This window comes from Oryzias melastigma, linkage group LG11 (assembly GCF_002922805.2).
Source record: "Oryzias melastigma strain HK-1 linkage group LG11, ASM292280v2, whole genome shotgun sequence".
Classification (NCBI taxonomy): Eukaryota; Metazoa; Chordata; class Actinopteri; order Beloniformes; family Adrianichthyidae; genus Oryzias; species Oryzias melastigma.
Genome location: NC_050522.1, coordinates 19,307,449 through 19,334,935, shown reverse-complemented (window position 1 = coordinate 19,334,935; position 27,487 = coordinate 19,307,449). Strand labels below are relative to the sequence as shown.

The following is a 27,487-nucleotide window of genomic DNA, read 5'->3' as shown; positions in this document are numbered from 1 at the left end:
TGGTTAGAGCTCTTGCCTCACAGCAACAAGGCCCTGGTTCAACTTCCGGCTGGGGGATCTAAAACAGGATCCCCAACGGTGGACCTTTCTATATGGAGTATTCATGTACTCCCCGCGCATGTGTGGGTTTTCTCTGGGGATTCCGGTTTCCTCTTAACCGTCCAAAAACATGCTTGGTGACTCTAAATTGTCCCTAGGTGTGAATGTGTGTGTGATTGAGACCCTGCAACAGACCGGCGACCTGTCCAGCGTGTATCCTACCTTTGCCCATCAGTAGCCAGGTTAAGGTCCGGCACCCCCACAACCCCGAAAGGATCAAAATGGCCACGAAGATGAGTAAATAGTTAGGACATAGCTTGCTAGGAGTTTATTAGAAATTGGCCTCTGAGTTGCTGCTTTGGAAGTAAGCCTCCACCTATATCCCATTATTCTTTCCTGCTAGCCACTCACAGTCCCAAGCTAGCTTCAGTGGTTCAGCAAAATTTGCCACCAGTGTTGGAGCCAGATACGAGCTCAGACAAGGAAAATGAAAACATTACAGTTTTGTGTCTGTCTACAGATGGATGCATCTTTTCTAACGGGATTCATTTAGTCTACTCCTGATTCACAACGAAAGAATAAAGAAAAACTCATAAATGCAATTTTAAGCTGAAATGATTTTATATATGACTATATATGACCTCTATCATGTAGAAAACTACAGTAAGAACATGTTAAAACACCAAAAATATAATTTTTATTGGAGTAGCTTTTTAAAACTTTTCTTAGAAAGTTTTTTGTTGCTGAGCATTCAAAAACAGCATTCCTACAGTCAAGAAAGACACCCTCAAAATTTCTAACAAACGTTTTAACCGGTTTGCTCATCTATACACGACATTTATCAGCATCAGAAGCCTAATTTAACGACGCTGAACTGCAGCTTCGGCAGTAGATTATATTCCAGACAAGACGTTCGGTTGTTTATGGCCACTTAAAGCCCTGATATGGGCTTCAAGACGAGAAAATATTGAAAAAGAGAAGCTATTTTCTATTCTATTTGCTTTGTGAAGTGCTATAGCTTTCATTCAAGTATGGTTAGAGGATTCATAGTAACAACCAAATGTCTATTTTTCTATCTAAAGATCTTTGAAAAGGTTTTTGATTCAAAGCTGCTCATGAAGTCGATAAAATCTTCAGATGTTCTCATGTTGGTGAAGAGAAAACCAAGAAAGTTTTACTAAAAAAGTGTATTTTTACAATAGATTTGTCTGTTTTTTTTCTAGCAATATGTTTCATGCAAGTTCCTGTAGTTTAGTTTTTAAAGATACAGAGCATGAAATGAAGTCAGAATGAGATCACAAACAGGAGGTTTTGTGGCAGGAAGAGACATGGAAGAGGATGCAGAAGTTGTGCGAGCCTTTATAGATAGCCTCCGTTTATTTAAAAAGAGCTGCATGTGGGCGAGGGGGCTGGGTGATAGGGTGACGTGCTGCAGCTTGTCGACCACAGCTGCCTCGAGGAAGCACAACCCGACCTCGTGCCACGCCTCCATCGCTGCACTGACGGGGCCCACACGTCAACCTCACTTCTCTTTCTTCTTCCTCGAGTCGCTTTCTCTTCCCCTCTGGTCTCGTCCATCTTTTTTGGCTCGGTGTTTCTGTCAACGACACGAAAGGATGGCGGAGCTGGAGGGTCTGGAGTTCGGGAAGTCTGACTTTGTACTTCTGGATGAGGTGACGATGGAACAGTTCATGGAAAACCTGAAGCTGAGGTAAGGCCTGGGGTAAGGGAGGATGCTTGAGATGTTCTTAACCTTTTGGGTGAAAGTCTTTTGGGTTCAAAGCCAATCAGTATACAAAGGAACCTGACAAAACCAAAAGTGGGTTTGAGTTTGGACGCTGACAGGAAAGCAGACTGATCTTTCATGAGTCAACCCTGCCTCCAGTTTCCCGCTCAAACTTCAACTTCGGAACTTCTGCTTGACTCAACCCGTCTGGGTTCACACATGTGAACACAACTTTCTGTCCCGTTACGCGACTTCCTGACTGTCAGTGTGAGTCTGACACTCACTGCCACCCTGGATCGGGTGAGTCTCTTCCTCTGACTCCTCTGTCTTCACCTCATGTGGCAATCGACAGACGAAAACATCAGTCTCTGACGATTCATTCACTGTGGGGAAACAAACATGTGACCTCAGCTTTAATCTCACAGCCTGATCAGACATGTCTGCATAGTGAGATTCAGCTGGATTCACCTATTTGACCAAACTATCTTTATAGACCCAAAAACTGAGAAAATAAATGTGTCAAAACAGTTGACCTTTCAGCAGATCCCTTCAGGAGTTCCCACAGCTTTCACCAATCCACACTTTTGGTTAGTCAGAGAGTTTGACACATCCCTGTGCTTTGACCGGGCTGGGGACAGGCACATGGCCCTTTTGTTGCTAGCGTGAATGGTCCAAGATGAACTGGATTCAGTTCCTTATACCCTTCTAGAACTTGAACCTTGATTTCTCATGTGCTAGTCCTGAACTTAACCAACTGAGCTATCCCGCCACTAAAGTGAGTCAATTATGCTAAAAACAAACCTGAATATTTAAGTGGCGTTTCTTTGAGAACTTTTAAAGTGTTCCCAAAACTTTGCTTTATTATGAAGACTTTCCAATCTCTTATTGTTCCCTAGCAACCACTGAGTTGGTGGCATCACATGTGGTGAGAACAGAGTTTGGTCAATGTCAAAAGTTTAATCTCTTGAACACCAGAAATGTTGTTGGTGATACCTAAACAACACAGGCTCTTAGAACTATCGTAACTCTTCGACAGTTTACGAAATTAATGTAATTACAACAAATTCTTTATGTTGATTGCATAAACACTTCACTACTGTAAAGAGTTGTATATTATGCAAGACTGCTGTTATTCGCTTTAGAATCTGTTGGAATTAGGTTAATTGGGTAAACGTTGAAGAGTTTTTGTTGACGAAGGAATGTAGCTAAAGCTCCAGTATTAAAGGGTTATAGACTAATTCCTCAGTCACAACTTCCCTTATGGGTGTCTGCAGGTAAAAAAAAAAAAAGGACAAACCTGTACAGGGCACATTGGTGGCTTGCATGAAATATATGGTGAACCCATAGAGAAAAAATGTCTATGCGCATTTCTACTGGCATGCTGCGAGCAACAGATCATAGTGAACACTTTAACAACATGTTAGAGTAAGTAAGGTGAAGTACATGAATTGCAGGCACGTGATACAGAAAGTATTCCCCAAAATCCTGCACCTGAGCAAAGGGCCTGTTAATGCTGTTCAAAAATGGTAAATGATGTATACTTGTATAACGCTTTTCTATCTTCCTTGAAAGCCCAAAGTGCTCTACAGTCACAGACCCATTCACACATTCACACACTGGTGGTGGCTCTGTTGATGAACACTGGTGCCAACCTACCACCAGAAGCAATTAGGGGTTCAGTGTTTTACCTAAGAACACTTCGACACAAGAGCGGGCAAGGTGGGAATCAAACCTGCAATCTTCCGATCGGAGGTCAACCACCCCACCGCTGCACCCCCAACAAGTGTGCACCTGTTGCAGGCTCCTGGTAGAAATGAGGCAATCAGAACGCAGTTCCTTTCATCATTCTACAGGCGATTACACATCACTTGCACACCACATGTGCACAGCATTTGTGCTCAGTCAATGAGGAGTCAGTATATGGACCTTACTAATTTAGTAATAGAGTGTGGCATAAGGGCGCTGTATGATAGCATCACTTGTGCATCATAAGTATGTGCAACTTACAAAAACGTTGCAATGCACTCACCACACGCACATCAATGTTCTGTTTTCATGACGTCCCTTGAGGTGTCCGTACAAGCCTCAAGGGAACTACAACTCCTTAACCTGTGGCACTTGTACAGGCCGACCCATGTATGGGAGTATGTGATCAAGGCTTAAGAATAGAAAAAGTGGTCAAAAGTTTGGACACTGGACAAAGATCATTCTACAACAAAAAGTCATTACTTACTTTTAAATGTAAAAGTCTGTGGTTCACAGCGCAGACTCACAATGGAGGAGTTCATTAAACGTCATAAAGAGTTAAATCAGGAGGGACAGAAAATGTGGTTAACAGTTTGGCCATATAAGATGTCAGAGGTGCTAAAGAGTTTAATCACTAAAGACGGAAACATACTGATCAGTTTGGTAAAGCAGGACCAAAACATGCTGAAGAGCTCCGGAAACATGGTGAAGAGTTCAATCCTATGTAGCAGAGGCGTAGTTTTGAGTTGTGGAAGACATGTTTGACAACAGCAGTAAGACAGAGGTGAGATGTGCTGTAGGTGTGACAGAGGAGTCCAAGCTCTGTACTTTTTGAGCTCCTTCTTGTTCACGGTGGTGATGGACAGACTGAGAAATGAGGATAGTCAGGAATCTCTGAGGACCAATATGTTTGCAGATGACATTGTGATTTATAGTAAAGGAGAGGAATTAAGGTTAGCTGCTGCAAGTCAGGATATCTGTGTATCAGGTGTGATAGGAGACTGGCGACAGCAAGACTGAAAGCATTTTGAAGTAACACTAATCTTTCTTGACAGCTTTTTTTTGGATACTCAAATGAGCTTTTTTTGTGTATTCTGATGAGTCTGTGGGAGCTTCTTTATTTAGCCAATTTTCTGAAAACTAATGCATTTTTATTAATATTCCAGCTGAATGGTAACAACCAAACATTTAAAATATCAAGATGTGCAGATGTTTGAATAATCTTTAATTACTCATCAGTGAGTTCCAAGCTAACACAGTTTCTGGTGTAGATTTTATTTCAAAGTAAAACATAAACTCGGGCTGTTCATAAAGGTTATTACTTCAGAACATGAAGTTTTCACTTTGTGAAGTTTATTTTTGCTTTAATTGAGCATTTTGACTCTGAGCCTTGAGCCCCAAGGGTATTTAAAGTTTGTTTTGTGACTATTAGTCACTTATTATTTGGTACACTGTTTGTGTATTTGGTGGTTCCATTGCTTCAACTTGGCATTTAGACGCAGCTTTAACATGTAGTGCTTACGTATGTTGGCTAACACCCAGTTAACCCCTGTGGTGAGTCAGTTTAACCCTCACACCCTTAGCTAGCATGAAGCTGCAACGCCCTTTGAACCACAGCTTCTATTTCCTGCTTTCGATGTGTCACTTCCTGTCTGCTCTGCATGACATCAGGCTGAGAGATGTTTTTTTTTAAGACCTCAGAGCCTTTTGATTAGATGTGTGTGCGATAAATGTTGTGGGTTTATTTCAGTCTTCCAAAAAAAAATATGATGATGGTGTCTGCATGTGGTCAGGTTCGAGAAAGGCCGCATCTACACCTACATCGGAGAGGTGGTGGTCTCTGTGAACCCCTACAGACAGATGGACATTTATGGCAAGGAAACCATTGAAGCCTATCGGGGCCGGGAGCTGTACGAAAACCCTCCTCACCTGTATGCCGTGTCCGACGCTGCCTACAAGGCCATGAAGAGGCGAGCTAAAGACACCTGCATCGTAATCTCAGGTCAGTTTGTCCAACAGTTTAGAATCAGCCATCGAATAAAAAAAACCCAAAGTTATTGGCTGATTTAAACAGGACTATGACTATGACCATCTATGACTTTAAATAAAGCCAAAATAAAATGACACAACCATCAAAAACTGGTGTTTTCCAAGTATAATAATAAACACAAATCCATCGTGTCTCTAACTTTGTTATTGTGAGATTATGTGAAAAATTTGAGTATCTGCCCACATATTATACAGATCGGTTTCCCCATAAATATGTTTTTCTGAAGTCGAAAGCTCTTCTTCAGATTTCTCACAGACCCTTTTTTTTTCCACAAATAAACTCTCCAAACGTGTATGTGTCCATAACTAACGATTTGATAGTAAGAATGTGTTGCATTGACAACAAGAGGTGGACCATTTAAAAAAGAGGCTCCCATTATATTAGTTTCGTATCAAGTTTAGATGCTGGGTCTACATGACCCAATATCTGGGGGCGGATCCGGACCGACGATGATCTGAACTATGACCTCACCTATGCCCTGGAATATGACCTGGACTGCAACCTAGACTATGACCGGGAATATGACCTGAACTATTACCTAACTTTGACCTGGACTATGACCTGAACTATGACCCAGACTATGACCCGGACTACAATCTAGACTATGACTGGGAATATGACCCGAACTATGACCTAGACTATGCTGAACTGTGTCCTGGACTATCCGCTGGACTATGACCTGATCTATGACCTGAACTATGACCTGGACTATGACCTCAACTATGACCCGAACTATGACCCAGACTATGAACTGGACTGTGACCTGGACTACAACCTAGACTCTAACCTGTAATATGACCCGAACTATGACCTAGACTATGCTGAACTTTTTCCTTGACTATGCCCTGGACTGTGACCAGAAATATTCCCTGGACTATGACCTGGACTATGTCTTGGACTATGACTTGAACTATGTCTTGGACTATGGCCTGGATGACTGAGAAGTCTTCCATTTCCAAGCTTATCATTTCACTTACATTAAGCTTCATTGCTGCTACCAAAAAGGAAATATTTATTTAAACATTTTAAAAATCATGCTATGTAGTCAACTTTGATACTACAGAAGCCAACAAAAAGGTTCAAAACCATCTGGTCACAATTCTTTAAGACAGATTTTTTTGGAAAAGAACATTTTTCTTACCTCATTGGTATTAATATTTTTTAAGAATTTTGTTTTTTTATTTAAAAAAAAATTCTTTGAGCGATTGTTTTTGCACTTCAGTAAAGCCATAGATTCTAAAAGCACCTATCAATTAGAAAGCCTTGCCCCCAGTAAACCAAAATGTAATCTTTTATGCAGTGTTGAATATTTCAGTGTTTATGTTTAACTTTTATGATCACAGTTCTGTTTAACTTTTTAATCAGCGTGTTTCTAACAAGCCAATAGAAAAGTTTAATTTGCATTAATTTTGGATTTAAATTAAATGAAAATGCAATGAATAAAAAATAAACTTTGTGGACTTCTACATTTGGAGCTTCACCTTCTGACGTTGCCACAGATGGTTTTGTTTCAGATCAGTTTCATTTAGGAAGTGAAAGCAGTTGTTTATTTGGCGCCAACTGCTGGTAGGAGAGATAAAATGTGATATCACTATATTGTGCTCTTTTAAGGGGGTGTATTTTTGTTTGGTCATGGCACTCCTAACACAAAACTCTGAAAATGTGGAATTAGACCATATATTGTTGACTTTTATGCCATATACATATGTCAAATGTTCACAGTGGGGGAGGAATCTGGGATTTGAACCTCTTCCTTTATCTGTCATAAAACCTCTTTTAGGAGAAAGTGGAGCTGGAAAGACAGAGGCCAGTAAATACATCATGCAGTATATCGCCGCCATCACAAACCCAGGTCAAAGGGCAGAGGTGGAGAGGTGAGCCCCGCCCACTTGATCAGCTCATGTGAGTGACAGGGATGTTGACGTGTGGTCTTCTTCTGGCGGTGGTCGCCGTTCTCCGCGGGATCAGTGTGAAGAACGTGCTGCTCAAGTCCAACTGCGTGCTGGAGGCCTTTGGGAACGCCAAGACAAACCGCAACGACAACTCCAGCCGCTTCGGCAAGTACATGGACATCAACTTCAACTTCAACGGAGACCCCACAGGAGGACACATCAACAACTACCTGCTGGAGAAGGTGAGGGGGGGTGAAGGTAGAGGAACTCGATATGTCTTCTACTGAGGGAAAGCCAGGAGATCCAGAATGATCTCCTGGTAATGACAAAGACCTCTGAGATTTTAGTGATGTTTCTTTATTTAAAGTCCCACTCCGATCATCTTTTGATCTATTATAAAACGTTCCCAATAGTCTTTTAATTAAAATTATGCAGTTTTTATCCTAAATAAATAAAAAGCGGTGTAGTTTTCAAGAACATAGTTTCTGTAGAGGGGCGGGAGTTCATTAGAAATTCGTCTCTGAGTTGTGGGCGATACCATTGGCACATAGCAACCCCGCCCCCCCTTCCTCTCTCCGTTGCTTTTCTATGTCATACATACAATCTTTTTCAAACAACATTTTTCATCTGCTCCTGATTCACAATTATTTGAATGAAGAAATACTTAGAAATGAGACTTAAAGCTTAATTTACTTTAAATATATGTCATCAATCACCAGAAAAATACAACAAGGACATTTTAATAACTCCTAAAACATTTTTTTCTTTTTAGTGGGTCAAAGAGCGACAATTTTTTGTTTTTTGATGTGAATTTTGGCATTTTTGTGTGAGAATTTTTAATTTTTTTTCTAACTTTGTACCATCTTTAATTTTCTAAAACAGACAAAAAAAAAACGTACTTTGTATAAGATAAAAGTGACCAATAAGTACCTTAATGTTACATCTAAAAAAGATGAGCAAACGTGGAGTTCCTGTAAATAGAACAATAAGCTTTTCGGGTCTAACAACAGGAAAGATTTCCAGAGTTTGGATGAGAGCAAAGTGTAAAAAAACGGAGTGGTTTTCCGTCTGTATGAGTCAAATCTGTGTTGTAGGAGCCAAAACTACAAATTCAAGAGTCATTTTTATTCAAACTTCATTAAGTACATTTTTGTATTTAAGTATTTAAAGTCCGCTCTAAGTAAAAAAAAAAATCATGTTTTTATAGTCTTTTTCTCATGATGGACACATTTTCAAATGTTGTTTGAAAAGCTTGTACCTGTGACTTAAGCTCCCTGATCCACTTGATTCTGATGAATCCACTTGCAGACGACTAGATCCATGAACGTCTTTGTTTTTCTCATCCGAGCTCAAAACTGAACTGCTGGTTTGCTCCAATACTGCTCGCTGTTTTTGTTGCACCCGTAATGTTCGATTGAGGGTGTGAGGGGCTGTAAGCTAGTGGAGAGCATGTAAACAGATGGATGATGGGAAGTGGGTAGCTCTGCACTAACAGCCCCGCCCACAACTCAGAGTGTATTTCTGAGTATTTCTTTATTCAAAAATGCATTAAAAAATCAAAATGAGAGAAAAACTCTTTTTTTCAAGTCAAGGGTGGTCCATCAGCAAGAGGGGGAGAGGAACTTCCACTCGTTCTACCAGGTAAACTCCAGACTGATCTGCCGACACTTGCTGCCCGAACCCCGGTTCTGATCCAGTTCTGTGCGTCCTCAGCTGCTGCGTGGTGGTTCTGAGGAGATGCTGCAGTCGTTGCACCTCCAGGGCGACCCTGCCGTGTACGCTTTCACCAGAGAGGGCGCTGCTGCTGCCGTGAGCTCACCCGTCCAGGTTTAATGCTCTGCTCCGCCTCCGCTCTCACAGCAAAGCTTCAGCCGAGCTCCTCTGCTTTCAGACATCCAACAACGACCGCCAGAACCATAAAGCGGTGATGAGCGCGCTGGACGTGATCGGCTTCTCAAACCAGGAAATTACCTCCATTTATCAGATCCTGGCCTCCATTCTGCTCTTGGTATGTGTTTTCTTATTGTCTGCATCCTTTTTGGAGGATCAATAAATCCCAAATAAAAAAAAAAGATTTTCTGCAAACCGTCACAATATTCCTTTAAGCCTAAAATGATGAGACGGCTTTATCCTCCAGGGTAGCGTTCAATTTGAGGAGGAGGGAGAAAGTGTCCAGATTGTTGAAGATGGGGTCGTGAATCACATCGCAGAACTAACCGCCACGGATCCCGACTGCGTTGTTAAGAGCCTGCTGTACCGCACCGTGGCCACAGGGGGCGGTGAAGTCATTGAAAAGGGCCACACGGAGCAGGACGCCTGCTTTGGGCGGGAAGCCTTCGCTAAGGTATCTCTAATTCACTGGTCACTCTCAATTCCTGACGGAGCACCTCTAAAGATGTGCTCCTGCTTCAGGCCCTCTATGAGCGGCTCTTCGGCTGGATCGTGAGCCGCATCAACAGCGTCATCGAGGTTAAAGACTACAACCCAGTGCTGCATGGGAAAAACACCGTCATCGGGGTGCTGGATATCTACGGCTTTGAGATCTTTGACAACAACAGGTTGGTGTCGTCGAGTTTTGACACCTGCTCCTGATTTTCTGGGGTTGCTGAAGTTTCTCAAAATCTTTGTCCAGTTTTGAACAGTTCTGCATCAACTACTGCAACGAGAAGCTGCAGCAGCTCTTCATCGAGCTCATCCTCCAACAGGAACAGAGCGAATACCAGAGAGAGGGCATCACCTGGCAGCACGTGAGCAACCGGCCTGATTCTGGATCTAATCGTAGTGTTGTAAAGTCCTGACAGAACCCAACACTTCTACACCAAACTGAACCAACTACTGGTCTGCTGCTCTCATTCTGTTTTCCTTCATCTTCAGCTTAGATCAATCCTTCAAATCAAATCTGAAACCTTTAGGGTTTAAAGCTCTGCAGCTAAAGAAACACGAAACAAGAAGTGTAAATTACACCAAAATACTAAAGTTCACATCAACAATTAAAAAAGCAGAAATAAACAATGACAAGCATTACATTTCTTTTAATTAGAACAACATTTCGGAAACCGAAGCATAGTTAAAAATAAATAAATAAATCCAGAGATCAAAGTTAAATATTTTATTTAAAATTTTCAACATTTCATTTTGATTTCTGGAAACTACGTTTGTTTTCAGACATGTTTTTGTCACATTATAGTTTCTGAAATTTTGCCTTAATTTTTAAAATGTTTTTTTATTTTTCAATTGTCTTTCTTTAATTTATTCTTGTGTTGAATGATTTGTTGATGTGATTTGGACTTCAGGTCCACCGTAGAATAAACTTAATACTAGCTGAAGAAAGAGGCTGAACAACGCTAAAACATTTAAGTAAGCTAAAAAAATGTGAAAGAGAAAAAAATGCTAAAATCTTAGCTAATTAGCTAAAAACACACAATAACCTTAAAAATATTAAATGTTCCAACATCTACATTTCAAAACAGAAATAATTTCTTTAGCCGAAAAACATGTTGAGAATTACAAGCTAGCTGATGTTAAACAGTCTAGCTAAACTTGCTGAAAAAAGTAAAACAATAGCAAAAATGATTCTAAAGGTAACATTTTATATTTATATTTAAATATTTATATTTTTTTATATTTAAAAATAACGCTAAATTAATTCAATAAAACAATAAAACGGTTCAAATTAATATTAAATACAAATTGATAAAAATAGAATTATTTGTTTAATTATGCTTAATGACCTGGAGAGAATTTTAAAATAATTTAAAAAAGGAAAAAAAAAAAATTGAACTATTGCAGAAATACTGTTTTGTTAAATTGTTCCTAAATGTATTTTTGCTACTTATGTTTTATTAAAGGTTAATAATTCTAAATTTCTAGAAAAAACAAGCAAGAGAGCGGGAAACTCACAAAGTGACTCTAAAATACACAATTTATGATTAAAATGCTTATTTTATTTTAACACTTAACACTAAAACTACTGGAAAGAAATAACACATGATGAGCAATAATAATAAATGGTTTCATTTTTTAATTTTTGCCAGAAAACTTTGCAAAATCTAATTTTAAAATTGAAGTTGCTGAAAATATTAATAATGATTTAATTTATTTAAGCTTAGGAGATAATCAATCAATTTACTAATTGGTTAGATGACCAACTAAAAAAATATATTTCAAAATAAAAAAAGTGAAATTGAAATAAAATATAAAAGATCTGCAAATATATAGGAAATTAAGGAAGAAATGTAAAGACAAATATCTTTGTTCCATCTATTTTCTGTCTGACCACCGTCTGTTGAGAAAACATGAACCTGGCGTCTGTCACGTCATGCAGCTGCTGTTCTCCTTCCCTTCCTGCAGATCGATTACTTCAACAACCAGATCATCGTTGACCTGGTGGAGCAGCCGCACAAAGGCATCATCTCCATCCTGGACGAGGCGTGTCTCACCGTTGGGAAGGTGACGGACACCGTCTGTCTGGAGAGCATGAACACCAAACTGGGCCAGCACCCTCACTACACGTCCCGCAAAGTGAGCACGTCCAAAACACTGACCACACGACATGACAATTTGTTACACACATGTATTTATATGAAGAGTTTTTGTCATCTTAAACCATATAAAACATGTATAAACATATATGAATGAAGTTTGATGCAGTTTGATGTTTTGCCAGCAGAGGGCAGCAGAGAGTTTCCTCAGCTCAGTTTGATACCACAGTGAATGAGCTCACTTTATCCTCTTCTGTTGGCAGCTCAGTCCCACTGATAAAACCATGGACTTCCAGAAGCACTTCCGCATCCGTCACTATGCCGGAGACGTCACGTGAGTCCTCACATTTCTGGAAAAGTGGCAGTCTGCCATGCCGAGGTCAGGAGTGTAAGCCCTGTAATCCTGCTAAGAGAGCTCCATTTTTGACTTTGGCATCAGATAGGCTTCGCCTGAAAGTATGGATTTCTGATAAAATCCTCAGGGTTATGAATCTGGAGTCGTTTTTATAATTTATGTATTTATTTATTTTCTTTCTCGTTGCGACCCTCATAAGGAAAGCTGCTTTTGGTGTGTAGTTTGAGACAGTTGTGCACACAGAACCAGGAGCTCCACAAATTCACGTGGAAATGCATACATGAAACCTGCAGACCCAACGTGGAAGAGAACGTGCACACGTGCTCGTTATTAGAGTTTCTCCTTGATGCCTATTGATGCAAACTGGCATCAAACCACTTTGGCTCCAAAATTCAGGCATTAAGGCTTTCTTCAAAGTGGTGCAAGAATTCAAACGTCAGACTCTTCTGGACGTTAGCGTGTTATCTGAAGGTCGGATTTGCCCACAGAGCACAGAGGAGCTCCAGGTTGGGTTCCCTGTGGATCTCTGCTGCTGTAGGTCAAATGAAGATCCCAGCAGCTCACGTGTGTCCCTCCCGTCAGCGGAGAGGAAGGACATTAATATGCCAACAGATCACAAAACGAAGAGGAGGAGGAGGGGTGAAGCCAGCTGACGGGACATTTCAGCCTTTGAGATGAAGCAGCCATTAGTGCCTAAAACCAACTTTGATGAAAATCTTGTTTTTGGTGCTTTTAATGTGTTCTTGTGGCTTGTTTCTGATGGAGGATATATAAAAAGTGAAATTGTTGTGAATCAGGAGCATAGAAATTACAATGCTTCCTTACATGTAAGCATATAGTTGATGGGAAGTGGGGGCGGGCTTACACAGGTTAATTTCTGCAGAAACCGTTCTAGAAAACTAAGTTTTTGGAGCAGTTTGAGCAAAAGCAGCAAAAAGGTTTGAACTCCTGATGTTGGGGAGGCAGAACTGCATGCTGGGAAGTGGAGAAGATGCTTTCTGGAAAGTTAATATAGTTGAAGATGTGATGAACACGAAAGTGAAGTTAGACTATGAAACGGCTCCATTTATTTTGCGGTGTGTTCATGGTCCAGCGTGCGGCGCTCTAACTATCCCCTCCCACGCTGGAGTCGGCACGCGAGACAGCGCCTGACCTGCAGCCGTGACAGATGGCTGTCCGTCATCGCCGCGCTCTCCCCAGCTGAGCTGTCACCTGTCTGCTTCTCCTTCCTCCAAATAAACCCCTGTCCTCCCCAGCTGCCGCCCCTCCCGCCGTCACCAGACCTCCACCATCACAAGCTTTGACCTACTTCCCTCCCCCCTCATCCTCTCCCTCCCTGTCCTCTCCCAGCTTTCATATTCCTGCCTCTGCTGTGCTGCGGCGGCTCACCTGGATCCCTCTGCCATCACTTTTTATTCCCTGCAGAGCTTCAGTCTGCACATACAGCACTTTGAAGACACATAATATAGCTCTCTCCTCCGCTTGAAGCTGCAGGAAATCTAACCTGCATCTCTGCTGTCCCCTCCATCCTGTGCTGTCATCTTCATCATCCTCTCCTCTGCAGATCTGCGTGTCCTTTCACGTCAGTAAAGAAAAAACTGTTTTTCTTCCTTTTTACACTTGCGTCTCTTTGACTAACTCCCCTCCAGAATCAGGTCTGGGGGTCTTTAGCATCCATGAGCCAAAAGGACACATCTGTCACAGTCGGCTCCAGCCCCCCCGCCTGCAGATGGGGCAGCTGAGGACACGGCGAAGACATGTGACCCGTCGAATGTTTGTGCTTTTGGTCTGTTAAGAGCCAGACTAAGCAGTCAGGACGCAGATTAATGACCTGAACTGGATTATTTTCATTTAGAGCTGCTTTTTAATTCATTTTTGTCATTGCTTTACTTTTTTTTTCATCTAAAATCAAAAAATTCCCTAAAATTACAGAATCAAATTATGATATATTATAATAATTCAATATTTTTGTTATAGATCAAGAGCAGTCAACTTGAATGATTTAAACTTAAATTTCAACTTTTTCTAAGCTTTACCTTAAAAAGAATTGAAGGACAGCCCTTTGAGCCATGTTAGTTCACTACGTAACCACTAGGGGGCTTGTTATGAATAAAGACTATCCCAATTCATGCAACTATTAGACTTTACAACAGGCAAAAAATATTTAGCTACCATATTTTACGCGTTATAGTCAATAAATGATTTATTTTTGAACTTAATGTCATATATGAGGCACATTAAGAGACCAAAAAAGTCAGAGATAAGTCTGTACATCACTCAGACTTTATTAACTGGGTTCACAGTAACTATAGAACCTGTTTGTAACAAGCTACACGTTAGACATGTTAGCCAAGTTAGCCACATTAGCATATTCGCAATAACTGTAACTACCAGCCTTGTTTGCAACACATACAAAAACAAGCTGGTTCCGCTAAAAAAAAACATTTTTGCTAACTCTCAACCCTGTTAATAACATAAAAAATCAGTCTAACTAGCTACATGTTAGCTGCGTTAGTAATACCAGTAACTCCCAATCATGGTTGCAGCACCTATAAAAACAGACTGAAACATCCAAAACAAACTTTACTGTGACTATGCTAATAATATGGATGATAATAATAATACTTATTATTCTTATTACTATTATTATAATGATACATTTTATTTAAAGCACCTTTCAAAACACAAATAAAATCATACATTTAAACAAAAATTAAATTAAGTAGCAGAGGTAGGGATGTATAACTGTGATGGGTATGACAGTTTGAACAGATGGGTTTTGAGTTTCGATTTAGAGATGGAAAAACAGTTTATGTTTCTTATGTCAGGGGGTTGGGAGTTCCAGATTTTGTGGGCAGAGTAGCTGAAAACTCTGTTCCGCATGGCAAGACTAAGTTAGATTTTTTGCAACACCCATTATACTACTATCTTGTATAAAAAAAAAACAAAAAAAAAAACAGGCGAATTCCTCTAAAACAAAAGTTTCTGTGACTATGCTAACTCCCACTTTTGCTACATAAACACTTTTAAAAAAATTGCAGTCCAACACGCTTCAAGTTAGCGTTTTCACAACACCTCTAACAACTAATCTTGTTTGCAACACATGAAACAACATGCTAATTCTGCTAAAACAAACACTACTGGGACTACGCTAGCTCCCAACTATGCCAGTAACAAGAAAAAATTGCAGTTCGACGCGCTACAAGTTAGCATTTTTGCAATACCCATAAAAGCAACCAATCTTGTTTGCGACACACAAAAGAAAAAGGCTGATTCCACTAAATAAAACGTTGCAGTGACAATGCTAAATCCCAACCTCACCACATAAACACGTTAAAAGATTCACAGTGTGACACGCTTCAAGTTAGCGTTTTCACGATACCTCTAACTGCTAATCTTGTTTGCAACACATAAAACAACAGGCTAAATCTGCTAAAACAAACACTACGCTAGCTCCAACTACGCCAGTAACGAGTAAACGAATTGCAGTCTAGCATGCTACACATTAGCATTTTCACAATACATGTAACTACCAATCTAAATGCAACACATTAAAAAACAGACTAATTCTACTAAAACAAACACTTTGCTAACTTCCAACCTTTCCAGAACACGTGACAAAAATTGCAGTCTGTCATGCTACACGTTAGTGTTTTTACAATGCCTGTGACTATCAATCTTGTTTGCAACACACTAAAATTAGACTGATTCTGCCCAAACAAACGATTCTGTAAACGTCAGTAACTTGTTAAACAGACACAGTCCAACATGCTACACGTTAGCTGCGTTAGCGTATTCACAGTACCTGTAACTTCCCAACAGATTTTTTTTGTGTGCTCCTGATTTACGATGGTTTGAATAAAGACATGCTCAGAAATGCAATATTAAGCTTAATTTTCTTCATATATCATGAGAAAATGCCACAAGAACATGCTAAAAGCGACTTTTTAATTGATTTATCTCACTGAATTGTGTTAGATTTAACGTATTCTGAAAAGAGGAAAGGGCTTCACCACATGGCCCAATAACCGTGCTCTCCACTGAATCTTGACCTCCTTCATACAAACTCAATGAACTGTTGGTGTCCTGGTTAGAGATGGGTCTTTTCCTGCTTTCCCCATGTGGCAGCACGCTGTAGTCTCTGATTAGACTGGAAGAGAAAATAGAAAACATTTGCATCTTTCTCAGTTTCATTCTGACCTTCTTTGAGTGTCTTGACTCTCTGCCCTCCATCTGTGTGTTGCAGATACTCCGTCGAGGGCTTTCTGGACAAAAACAAAGACTTGCTTTTCCAGGATTTCAAGCGGCTCATGTACAACAGGTGCCAAACTCCCTCTGCAGCTCACAGTGACTTTAGAAGCACAGTGCCTGTGACAGTTCAGTAACTGGGTCAAAGGAGTTTCCTCCTGGCATCACTCATCTGTCAGCCTAGTTAACGGTGCCCACTCTCTGAATCTACAGTGCCAATCCAGTCCTGAAGGAGATGTGGCCAGATGGTCAGCTGGGCATCACAGAAGTCACCAAGAGACCTTTGACTGCAGCCACACTTTTCAAGAACTCCATTGTGGCTTTGGTTGATAAACTAGCCTGCAAGGTCAGTAGTTTTGGTTTGTGATACTCCATAAGAGAAGCGAGTTATTGAAAATGTCTAAAGATTTTTCCCAATATTGAAAAAATATTTTGTTTAAAAAACATCATTATTTCCTAGCCTGAGATAAGAAAGATTTACATAGTAAAACCAAAGCAATGTGAATTATTTTCATTCAAGACAGTTTTAGCTTTTATTATGAGCTAATGATGCACTGATGAGTTTAAGCCTCTAAATGTCAAGTCTAGAGTTTAAATAAGTTTTGCTTTCTGTGGATTTGAGCGTGAGCTTCCTGCATTCAGACAGAAATGGTTTGGTGAGTTTCTTACTTTTGGGAGGCAGGAGAGCGCTGGACCACAACGTGCACTGCTGTCACCTACCTGAGCTCCTCTGACTGACTGCATCCTGACATTTACCGACTGTTATTTTGGGATGGGGCTGCTGTCAGACAGGGAGGGGGGGGACCTGCACAGAACCATGTGGGATAAATATATATGTCACACTAATCCATAGTATCTATATATCCATGAGTACAATTGTGCATTGAGGATGTTTTGAGGCATTGAAAGTCATATGAACATTTTTTGTGTCCTTTCAGGAGCCGTACTACGTCAGATGCATCAAACCCAACGAGATGAAGTCGCCGGTGCTGTTTGACGACGCCCGCTGCCAGCATCAGGTGGCCTATCTGGGACTGCTGGAGAATGTAATGGTGCGCAGAGCGGGCTTTGCCTACAGGCAGCTATACTCTCGCTTCTTGCAGCGGTAAGACACTCACGTAAACATAAGTGATGATGGTTAAGAACCTACTTTTATTTTTGAAATTTTCTAACAGGCACTAGATAAAATCAAATAAAAGAAGCTCTCTGGCTCTGGAAGCTTCAATACAGCATAATAGTTTGTATCAATTCTTCCTGACTTTTATTTCTCCTCCCAACATCCAGACTTTCCAGTAATTGTGTTTTTACACTGTGACATTCCCATAGACTGGGTTCAAAGCAAGGAATGCTAACAATTAACTCACTAATTTAGTTTAGTTTACTTTCCCACACAGCACTTTTGGGGAAGAATCAAAGACTGAAGGAGAGCAAACATCTTGAAACATCTCGCATTTCCAACAGCTGCTCATTTGGGGGGACTGTTGTCCAAAATGACCTCTAACCCGGAAGGAAAATGCATGAGGAGGAATAGTCACTGGTCCCGCTAGTCGTCTGGGTATCATCAGACCCAACAGCAGTGGTCATTTTCAGCGCTTTTCAAGATTCCTGCCTCTTCAGATCCATGCAGTGGTCCTGTTTCCTGTTCTAACACTAGGAGGTTACATCATTTAGTTCTCCTCATCTTTGGTCCTACATTCAGAATAAAGTGAATTACCCCAGAGTTCACATACAGGTGAACAGAGACCCTTATCAAGAGGATTTAGAACTCTCTTGTTTTGGTCCAAACCAGAGCTCACTTGCGGTGGCAGGCTTCACACTTGCCGAAACAGGTGTAGAAAAAGGTGTAATAAATAGGTGTAAAACAAGAGTAAAACAGATATATAACTGATGTAAAACAGGTGTGAAGATGTAAAATAGGTGTGAAAACAAGAGCAAAACAGGCATAAAGCAGATATATAGCTGATGTGAAACAGGTGTAAAACAGGTTAAAAACTGGTGTAAAACAAATGTAAAACAGGTGAGATAAGGTTGTGAAACAGGTGTATAGCTAATGTGAAACAATTGTAAAATAGGGTGTGAAACAGGTGTAAAACAGGTATACAACAGTTCTAAAATAGGTGTGAAAAAAGTCTGAACGAGGTGTGAAACAGATGATGAAGAGATGTGAAACTGTGTCTAAAACAAGTGTAAATGAGGTATGAAACTGGTCTAGAACAGATATGAAACCAGTGTGAAACAGGTGCTTAATAGATGCAAAACAAGTTTGAAACAGATGGGAAAAAAGTGTAACTCAAGTGTGATACCAGTGTAAAACTGTTTTAGAGCAGGTATCAATTAGGTGAAGCAGATTCGATAGCTGTAAAACAGGTGTGAAACTGGTCTGAAAAAGGTGTAAACCAGTCATAGAACAAGTAAAAAAAAAGATGTGAAACAGGTATGAAACAGATGCAAATGAGGTGTGAAAGTGGTGTAAAACAGATGTGAAGCAGATGTGAAACTGCTGTAAAACAGGTGTAAACCAGATGTGGAACAGTTGTAAAATAGTTATGAAACAGGTGTGAAATAGATACAAATGAGGTGTGAAACTGGTGTAAAAAAAGTGTAAACCAGATGTTTAACAGTTGTAAAAGAGATGTAAAAGAGGTAAAACAGTTGTAAAATAGGTATAAAACAGATGCAAACAGGTGTAAAACAGATGTGAAGCAGTTGTGAAACTGGTGTAAAACCAGTTTCACAACTGGTGTAAACTGGTGTGAAACTGGTGTAAACCAGGCGTGAGACTGATGGAGTTTGACACGCCCTGTGCTGTTTGTTTGAAGTTAGATTTACCTAATTTTAGGAAATGTCCTTACTTCTTTTTTTTGGTTGAGTTCTGAAATGCCAGAAGTAATTGATGGCAGTGTAACGTGGATGGTGATTGCAATGACTTTAAACTCTAACTTGGTAAAAATTAGAATAGTTCCTAAATCTTACATCAAAGCTCCAAAAACCTCTTCAAAACTTTACAGAGTTCAAGGGTTCTTCATCATCACTGATGACTCTCCTCAAAATCCCTTCACTCACAGTCACCTTTCATTCTAATGTCTAGGTATAAAATGACATGCGAGTACACCTGGCCAAACCATCTGATGGCATCAGACAGGGACGCCGTGGAGGCCATCATCACGCAGCACGGTTTCCAGGACGACGTGGCGTTTGGACACACAAAGCTGTTTGTGAGAACGCCACGCTCCCTCTTCACCCTGGAGCAGGAGAGGGCTGCCCTCATCCCAATCCTGGTGCTCTTCCTGCAGAAGGTGAGTAGGAGCAAGAAATTACAGGAGGGGGAAAAAAAAATTTTGACCAATTTCTGACGGATACCATTAAGAGGATTTTAACTTTTTGTCTCAGTAGGGTATTTGTGTCCAAAGACTGTTGTGACACCCCAAGCATCAAGTAGTTGCTGCACTTTTTTGAATCCAAACCAGCCCATAATCTAATGTCCAGACTGAGATTTGTGGCTCTTCTGTAGAAGAAATATTTCTCTGGATTCCTGAGAAGAAGCTTATCTCCTCTTCCGTGTGGTCCTCTGCCTTCTCCTCAGCATTTCTATTTTTAGACATTCTAACTGCACTTTAACATTTCCTGTCTGCTCCTTTTCTTTATTGTTCATCTCTGAACAGTGCTAGTTGACTTCCTAACATTAAATCTATGGGTCATTGTCTTGCTGGAAGACAGTTGATTTAAAGCCAAAGTAGAATTAAAATTTTGCCGACTCATCACTTTAAATATCAACTCAACTCAACTGTAATCCAATCAACTCACCTGAACCCAAACCTGCCCAACTCAATGCAACCCAAACCCAACTTGACTCACTCAACTCAAACTCAAGTCTAATCCCATCCTCAACCTTCCCGAACCCCAGCCCAACCCCAACCCCAACCCCAATCCCAACCTCAATCCTCCCGATTTAAACCCAACCCCGACCTCAACCCCAACTCCAATCCCAACCCCAATCACAATCCAACTCCAATTTCGCCTCAACTCCACCCGGCTTCAACCTCAACCCCAACTCCAAAACCAACTCCAATCCCAACCTCAACCACAACTCCAAACCCAATCCCAACCTCAACCCCAATCCCAACCTCAACCACAACTCCAACCCCAACCCCAACCCCAACCCCATCCCCATCCCTAACCCCAACTCACTCAGCTCAACCTCAACCCTAATCAAACCCATCTCAACCTAAAACCAAACCAAACAATAAAAAACTCATAAAACTCAGCAGACAAAAAGTTACAACCAAAAACATTCTTTTCTTGAACTGAAGCCGACAAACAAAGTTTCTTGAACTTAAAGCATCAAATCAGCCCTAAGGAATACTGACACCACTAACATGTTCATATATGTGATGAACAGGCAGAGGCTGATGGATCCATGTGCAGAAGGTTTTTCTATGAGTGAAGGGAAATCCAGAAAGTGCAGGCAGCCGGGCAAATGAAGCTGATAAGGCAACAGGGACAGGCTTCCAGCTGGGATCGGGGGTTTGCTGAGCGAAGACAGAGAGATATGTTAGGCACAAATGCACAAGACTTCACACTGAGCTTGTCCGAGTGTACATCATAAATAGAGACTGGGTGGTGTGTGTGATGGTTGAGTGAACCATCTGAGACATCCAGGTATAAGAGCAAGGGCAGATGGGAAACGTAGTAGGAGAAACAGGAAGTAGCCAGCACCCAGGTGACAATTCCCGTTGATGACCAGAGGGGGAGACAGGGGACAGATTCCTGTCAATGTGATTGAGTTATTGAAGATCAAAACTTGTATTCTTACCTAAAATTTAGTGTCTAAACAGCTAAAGTCTTTTCTTGTTGAAATAAAATTCTCCAATTTCCAAAAGTTGAACATGTTTTGAAACCTAACAGGTTACTTCATGGATGTTCCTTTGCCACCACAGTGAAAGCGCCTAACAAGTGTTTTAAGGACACGTCAAGTCCAGCAGAAACCAGTTCTTTATGGACGCTCTTGGGCTTTGTTAGACTTTTTTTTGCCTCTGGCATCTTTGTGGAGGCAGAAACTTTGCTTTAACTGAACTTTATTCTCATGCTCTGCAATAATTTAGCATCCAGCTGTTCTAGTGAGAGTTCAATTTAAATGATTGATCTCATTTGAAAGAGCTCAAAAGTCTCTGCAGACTAGTATAAAGAAAACCGGGCATTAACTTTGACCCAAATACGATTTTTAAAAAGTTTTTGCATGCAGATGAATGTTTTTCTGTGTGATGTCATTAAGAATGTACTAATTTGTCACTTTTTAAATTATTCCATGTTTTCCTGCAAGATAAAAGTTTCAATTTTTCTGATCTGACAGTTCAGTTCAGGGACCCCCAGCCGACCGTCTGACGTGAGGAGTTTGCATGTTGCAGTTTTTCAGCCCTAGTTTCTGTGTTTTGGAGGAGATTTCACTTCATTTTAAGTCTCATTACCGTTTGGGTGCTGGTATTAAAACTGCCTGCTTGAATCTTAATTTCCTGAGACAATAATTGGGATAATTAATGAGTTCCAGAGAAGAGCTACATTAAAGTCAATTACCTCTCTTGCTCAGTGAAAAGCCCGTTTCCCCTGACCTACTTTGATGTCTGCAGAGGACTCTGGATCTGTAACTGGAGCAAAGTTTCCTTGTGCGACTCAGACACTCTTCTCTCCGTGTCTGCATGCTTGGTGTTTTTGACAAACAATCCTGACCTCCACAGATCTGGCGCGGCGCTCTGGCTCGTCTGAGGTGCAAGCGAATGCGAGCTATCTACACCATCATGGGATGCTACAAACGTTACAAGGTGAAGGCTCACTTCTGGGAGGTGGAGAGCCGGTTTGCTAACGTGAGGACGACGGCCGACTACGGGAAGAGCGTGGAGTGGCCGGCACCGCCGGCTGCTCTGACCCAGTTTCATCAAATCACGTTGATGCTGCATCGCAGGTCAGAGCTCACTAAAGTAAAATAACACAAAAACTAAATAGTGCTCACATCTCAAAAACTTTACTAGAAGGTTGATCAAATACAGAATTGTAGTTTTGTTTAATATAATATAAGACACTAGGGCCACCTGTTGCACTCTAGGAACACAACCATCCATTTTACAGGTTCCTCACTGTAGCTGTTGCTGATATGTGCTAGTGCAAAAGCTAAAATCAGCAGCACATTGTGATATTTCTTTTTAATTTTAAACTTTTTTCTGTCTAATACTAATAGCTTAAGTTAAACTCCCACTCTGATCGTCTTTTGATTTATTGTAAAAGCCTTCTTAGTGGTCTTTTTATTATAATTAGGTATTTTTTTGGTAAAAATCAACAAAACCTGTGTGGTTTTTTAGGACATAGTTTCTGCAGAGCAGCAGTAGTTAATCAGAAATTCGACTCTGAGGCTTACTCTGTCGGTGCAGAGTAAGCCTGCCCTCATTTCCCATCATCCCTTTGCTTACACTCTCTCCTGCTCTCTCAACACCAGTATAATGTTATTGGTGCAACATAAATTGTGGGCAATAATGGAGCTAATCAGTTGTACAGTTTTGATTAAGATGCCAGCTAGGATGTGGAAAACAAAGACCTACATGGATCTAGTCATCTCAATGTTGAGTGGAGCAGGGACCTTGTGGCTCACCGTAGTAGCGTCTACATCATACTGTGCTCCGGATTCACAATGATTTGAATAAAGAAACACTCAAATATACAATTTTAAGCAAAATTCTCTTAATATATGTCCTCCATCATGAGAAAATGCCACAAGAATGTTAAAAACACCAAAATCACAATTTTTATCTGAGTAGATCTAAATATAAAATAAATTATGAACATTAAAATTATGAGGAAGAGAGAACAATTTTGATTTTAATTTATATCCTATCTATTCTTAGTGTACTTTTACACTAACACCAATGTCTCCTCCTCTTCTTCAGGTGGTGGGCGAGACAGGTTGTGAAGAACATCCCACCGTCGGACATGCCGGAGGTTCGGGCCAAAGTGGCGGCTCTGACGGCTTTGCAGGGCGAGAGGAAGCACTGGGGGGTCGGCAGAGCCTGGGAGAGAGACTACTTAGCAAATGTGAGAAGCACGACATTTCTCTGAAATTATTTTCCTTTTGCACCCATACGAGAAGTATTTCCTTTGGAAAATAAAATGTAGCAGTGAAGTGGTTAAAATATATATTTCTCAAAGGACGAATGAACTTAAAAAGTGGCAGCAACCTAAGTTCAGCCTCTCAAATCCACTCAGGTGCCTGATCTCCTTTCAGTTTTGAATTCACAGGGATCAAAGACTTCTTGTTTTATTTTGAAAGTCACTTTCATTTGTTGCCACTTTTACTTCCTCTTGTTGTCCCACTTCTCATCATAATTCTTTCATTTCCTCCTAAAAAATTTTTTTTTCTCATAATCAGAGAGTCAATAACTTAAATCTGGAAGAAATTCTCACTTTTGTTTCTCTTTTATAGATGGAAGCTCAAAAAAGTAATCTTTTTAAAAAGGGTTTTGATTAAATAATTTACTTACGATAATGCAATTTTATCCTATAAATGCATTGATCACTACATTATTGCAAACAAGTCATTTCTTTGCTTTGATTAGGAGGAAACTCAAATTTCGTTGCACTTCTGGAAGGGTGCAATGCAGTAAAATAAGGTTATTTTTAGTCAGATCTTCTAAAAAGCAAAGTCTTCTTAGAAACTTGTTCCCTCGTTTTTTGCAAAGGGACACCATCTTGTTTTGGTCCAGCTTTTAGTCACATCCAGCTCTGTGGGTCATCGTGCAGTTGAATACAATCACATGAGCAATGGAGCCAGCCCTGCAGGAGGCTCCCTGCTTTGGGTCACGGGCCGACAGACACACTAAGGAGGCAGGGACTCGGGACCTGGTCACGCTCGCGCTGCCCCAAGGCGTCTTCAAAGCCACCAAACGGCCTCCGATTAGCAGCTAAATGAGGCGGCTGTGGGCCTGGTTACAGAGCGGCAGTGTTCACAAAGCACCCGCTCTTAGTCATGCTCTACAGCCCGCGGCGCGTCACACGCACCATATACATTCACAGCAACACAACAGTTGGTTTTCTGTGACTGTATACACTGCGGGTCATTCAAGCCTCCCTCGCTGTAACAGATTCTGGTGCTGCCGGCGGCGGGAACCAGACCCGGTGGACTTTCCCTGCTATTACAGCAAACTGTTGACAACACGTGAGGCTGGAAACTGTGTGGGAATCAACAAAAACAAACATGTTTTGAAAGATTTCAGAACTCAAAAAATAAAAACCCAATTAAAGTGTTTTGAGAGGTCAAAAGATTATAGCAAAAACTCATAGAAAGTGAGAATTTAACATCAAATTGTGATGCATTTTAACTTGAAGCTTTCATTTCAAGTCCTGGTATAACGTTTTACGCTTTTATTGTGTAAAAAGAATGAAAACGAGGGTAAATGTGAAACAGTTGGGCGTTTCTTGGCCAGAAAACTGTCTAAATAAAGTATTTGCACTCTTAAAAAATCAATTCCTTTTGAAGGACTTTATGGATTAATGTTTGATATATCCAAGCCTCCAATTAACACCAAAGCCCACCCCTCTTAAAGAATACTAATAAATGAAGCTTTTATGGTAAAATGGTAAAATCTTCTACTAAACAAAGTGGCTTAAAGATTATTTAAAATATGGGTTTGGCAGTTTTGTAAGAGGTTATTGATTTTTAAGAAACTAATGGAAAAAGTAGTAAAAAAAAAGTCATCTGCATGTGCACTTTTGCTGCAAAGGTCGTGGAAAGTCTATAAAAGGTATCAACAGACGGTACCATCATTTAGAAAAGTCTCTGGGATTTCATTCTCTGATTAACCTCAAAGAGTCCAGTCGAGTCTAACTTTATTTATAAAGGCATTTAACAACTTCTGCAAACCTAAAGGGCTATATAAAAAATTAATGGAATTGATTAAAAAACAGTAAAGCTCCCATTTACTATGTATTAAAAGCATGTTAAAAATGTGTTTAATAAAATAATTAAAAATTGAAATTGAAGAAGACTGTTTAACATGGAGTGTCTGGTTGTTCAGACGTTTTGGAGCAGCTGAAGCAAAGACACTGAGGTCACCTTTTGACTAAGATATTTTAAGAAGTAAAATGTAGTAAATGTTAAAAAAACAATTGTTGAATGTGATCATTTGAGTATGAAAGTTTTAGGCAAAACCTCTGAGAGTGCTCCTATTGGGTTTTGGGATTAAGAGTATACTAATCCAACCACTCCAACCCAACCTCTACCAAACCCTAAACCAACATATTCACAACTCATCATAAATGGAGGTATGGTTCAGTTCCCCTCAACATCACTTTTTGACATTTTGGGTCGTTGTTTTTTGATGTGCTGGCTTTTCCCATTCATCAGGGAAACTGGTCTTAGGGCTACTTAGTACCGGGCCACAGACAGGGGAAAAATTGCATACGCTAATTAGGGGTCCGAAACCCTTAGGACGTAGACTGGAACCGGTACCCTAAACCAAAGGTCCCCAAGCTTTTTCTTGTGAGGGCCACATAACTGTTTTCTTCTCTGATGTGAGGCCGGGGTCTGTTTGTAGGCTTACAGAAAAAGTGTAACAATCACAGCCTAAACATAAACATTTATGATTCATTTCTGTAATCTTCATAGTAGAAATATTACTAAAACATGTCAAAAACTAGATATATAGCATTACCTGCAAGATAATGCTAGTGTGAATGCTGAAAGATGGCTGCTAAAGATGCTAGTGCTGATAGCTGAAGATGCTGGAATTGATAACTACAAATGCTAAAGCTAATAGCTGAAAACGCTGAAGTTGATAGCTAAATATTAGCGAAATACCAAATTAGCCTAAAAAACTGAAAAAAAAAACAAAATTAGTCTAAACAGCAAGCATGTGGCTGAAATATTAGCTAAACTCCAAAATAACCTAAAAAACTTAAAGCCTAAATTAGCCAAAACAGCTGGCATTTAGCTGAAATATAAACTAAAAGCCAAATTAGCAAAAAAAAAAGGTATAATTTGTGATTTAGCCAAAACAGCGAGCATTAAGCTAAAATATTAGCAAAACTCCAAAACAGACTAAAAAACAGAGAAAATGCCAAAATTAGCCAAAACAGGTAACATGTAGCTGAAATAGTAGCTGAATACCAAATTAGCCAATAAAACTGATAAAATGCCTAATTTAGCTAAAATAGCTAGCATGAGGCTAAAATATTAGCAAAATGACAAATTAGCCTTAAAAAACTGGAAAAATTTGTAATTTAGCCAAAACAGCTAGCATAAGGCTAAAATATTAGCTAAGCTCCAAATTAGCCAAAAAAAAACTGAACAAATCCTTTATTAGCCAAAACAGCTAGCATGTACCTAAAAAAATTAGCCTAAAAACTGAAAAAAGCCTAAAGTATACAAACAGCTACCCTGTGGCTAAAATATTGGCTGAACCCCAAAATAGCCTACAAATCCTCAGTGACTGCCAAAACAGTTGAAAAAGCTAATATAAAAAGAGCTGAATATTTTAATAGCTGAATGAGCTAAATAGCTGAAAGAGCTGAAGAGCTATGGATGTCCAAATAACGTACGGAAGAAAAATCTATCAATTAAGAAATAAAGAAAAAGTGAATCACTCACAGATTTTTTCTTTTTTCAACCCCCCCAGAGAGGGGGTGTCAAGAGGCCTGTCAAGTGATATGTGTGCACTCCTTGCATGCAAGCCTGACTGTTAGAATGTAGGAAATTAGACAATCAGGGCATATGAACGTACTACTGGCACTTACATATCACATGCACACATGCTGTCAGTACTTGCACCTAATGATTACTAATGACTAGAGTGTGGCGTTGGGGCAGTGTATGACAGCATCACTTGTATGTCAGAAGTGTGCTACTTACTTAATAGTACATTTACCACGCTATAACGTTCAGGGCTCCTGCAAAAGCACTACAATCAAAAC

The 27,487-nt window shown here is 40.2% G+C and overlaps 1 protein-coding gene across 1 annotated transcript in view; it reads left to right on the top strand.

Moving 5' to 3' along the window:
- The first annotated feature begins 1,396 nt into the window (after positions 1-1,396).
- Positions 1,397-27,487, top strand: part of myo1g (myosin IG) — a 47,564-nt gene continuing 21,473 nt past the window's right edge. Inside the window, exons 1-18 of the mRNA XM_024261078.2 lie at positions 1,397-1,750; positions 5,305-5,513; positions 7,342-7,435; positions 7,530-7,695; positions 9,041-9,094; positions 9,167-9,262; positions 9,345-9,461; positions 9,591-9,797; positions 9,866-10,011; positions 10,086-10,200; positions 11,804-11,974; positions 12,198-12,268; positions 16,536-16,610; positions 16,751-16,883; positions 17,476-17,642; positions 19,626-19,833; positions 22,270-22,493; positions 23,470-23,614. Of these exons, the coding sequence (XP_024116846.1) occupies positions 1,434-1,750; positions 5,305-5,513; positions 7,342-7,435; positions 7,530-7,695; positions 9,041-9,094; positions 9,167-9,262; positions 9,345-9,461; positions 9,591-9,797; positions 9,866-10,011; positions 10,086-10,200; positions 11,804-11,974; positions 12,198-12,268; positions 16,536-16,610; positions 16,751-16,883; positions 17,476-17,642; positions 19,626-19,833; positions 22,270-22,493; positions 23,470-23,614 (2,715 nt within the window). The 5' untranslated portion in view covers positions 1,397-1,433. The remainder of the gene's footprint in view (positions 1,751-5,304; positions 5,514-7,341; positions 7,436-7,529; positions 7,696-9,040; positions 9,095-9,166; positions 9,263-9,344; positions 9,462-9,590; positions 9,798-9,865; positions 10,012-10,085; positions 10,201-11,803; positions 11,975-12,197; positions 12,269-16,535; positions 16,611-16,750; positions 16,884-17,475; positions 17,643-19,625; positions 19,834-22,269; positions 22,494-23,469; positions 23,615-27,487) is intronic.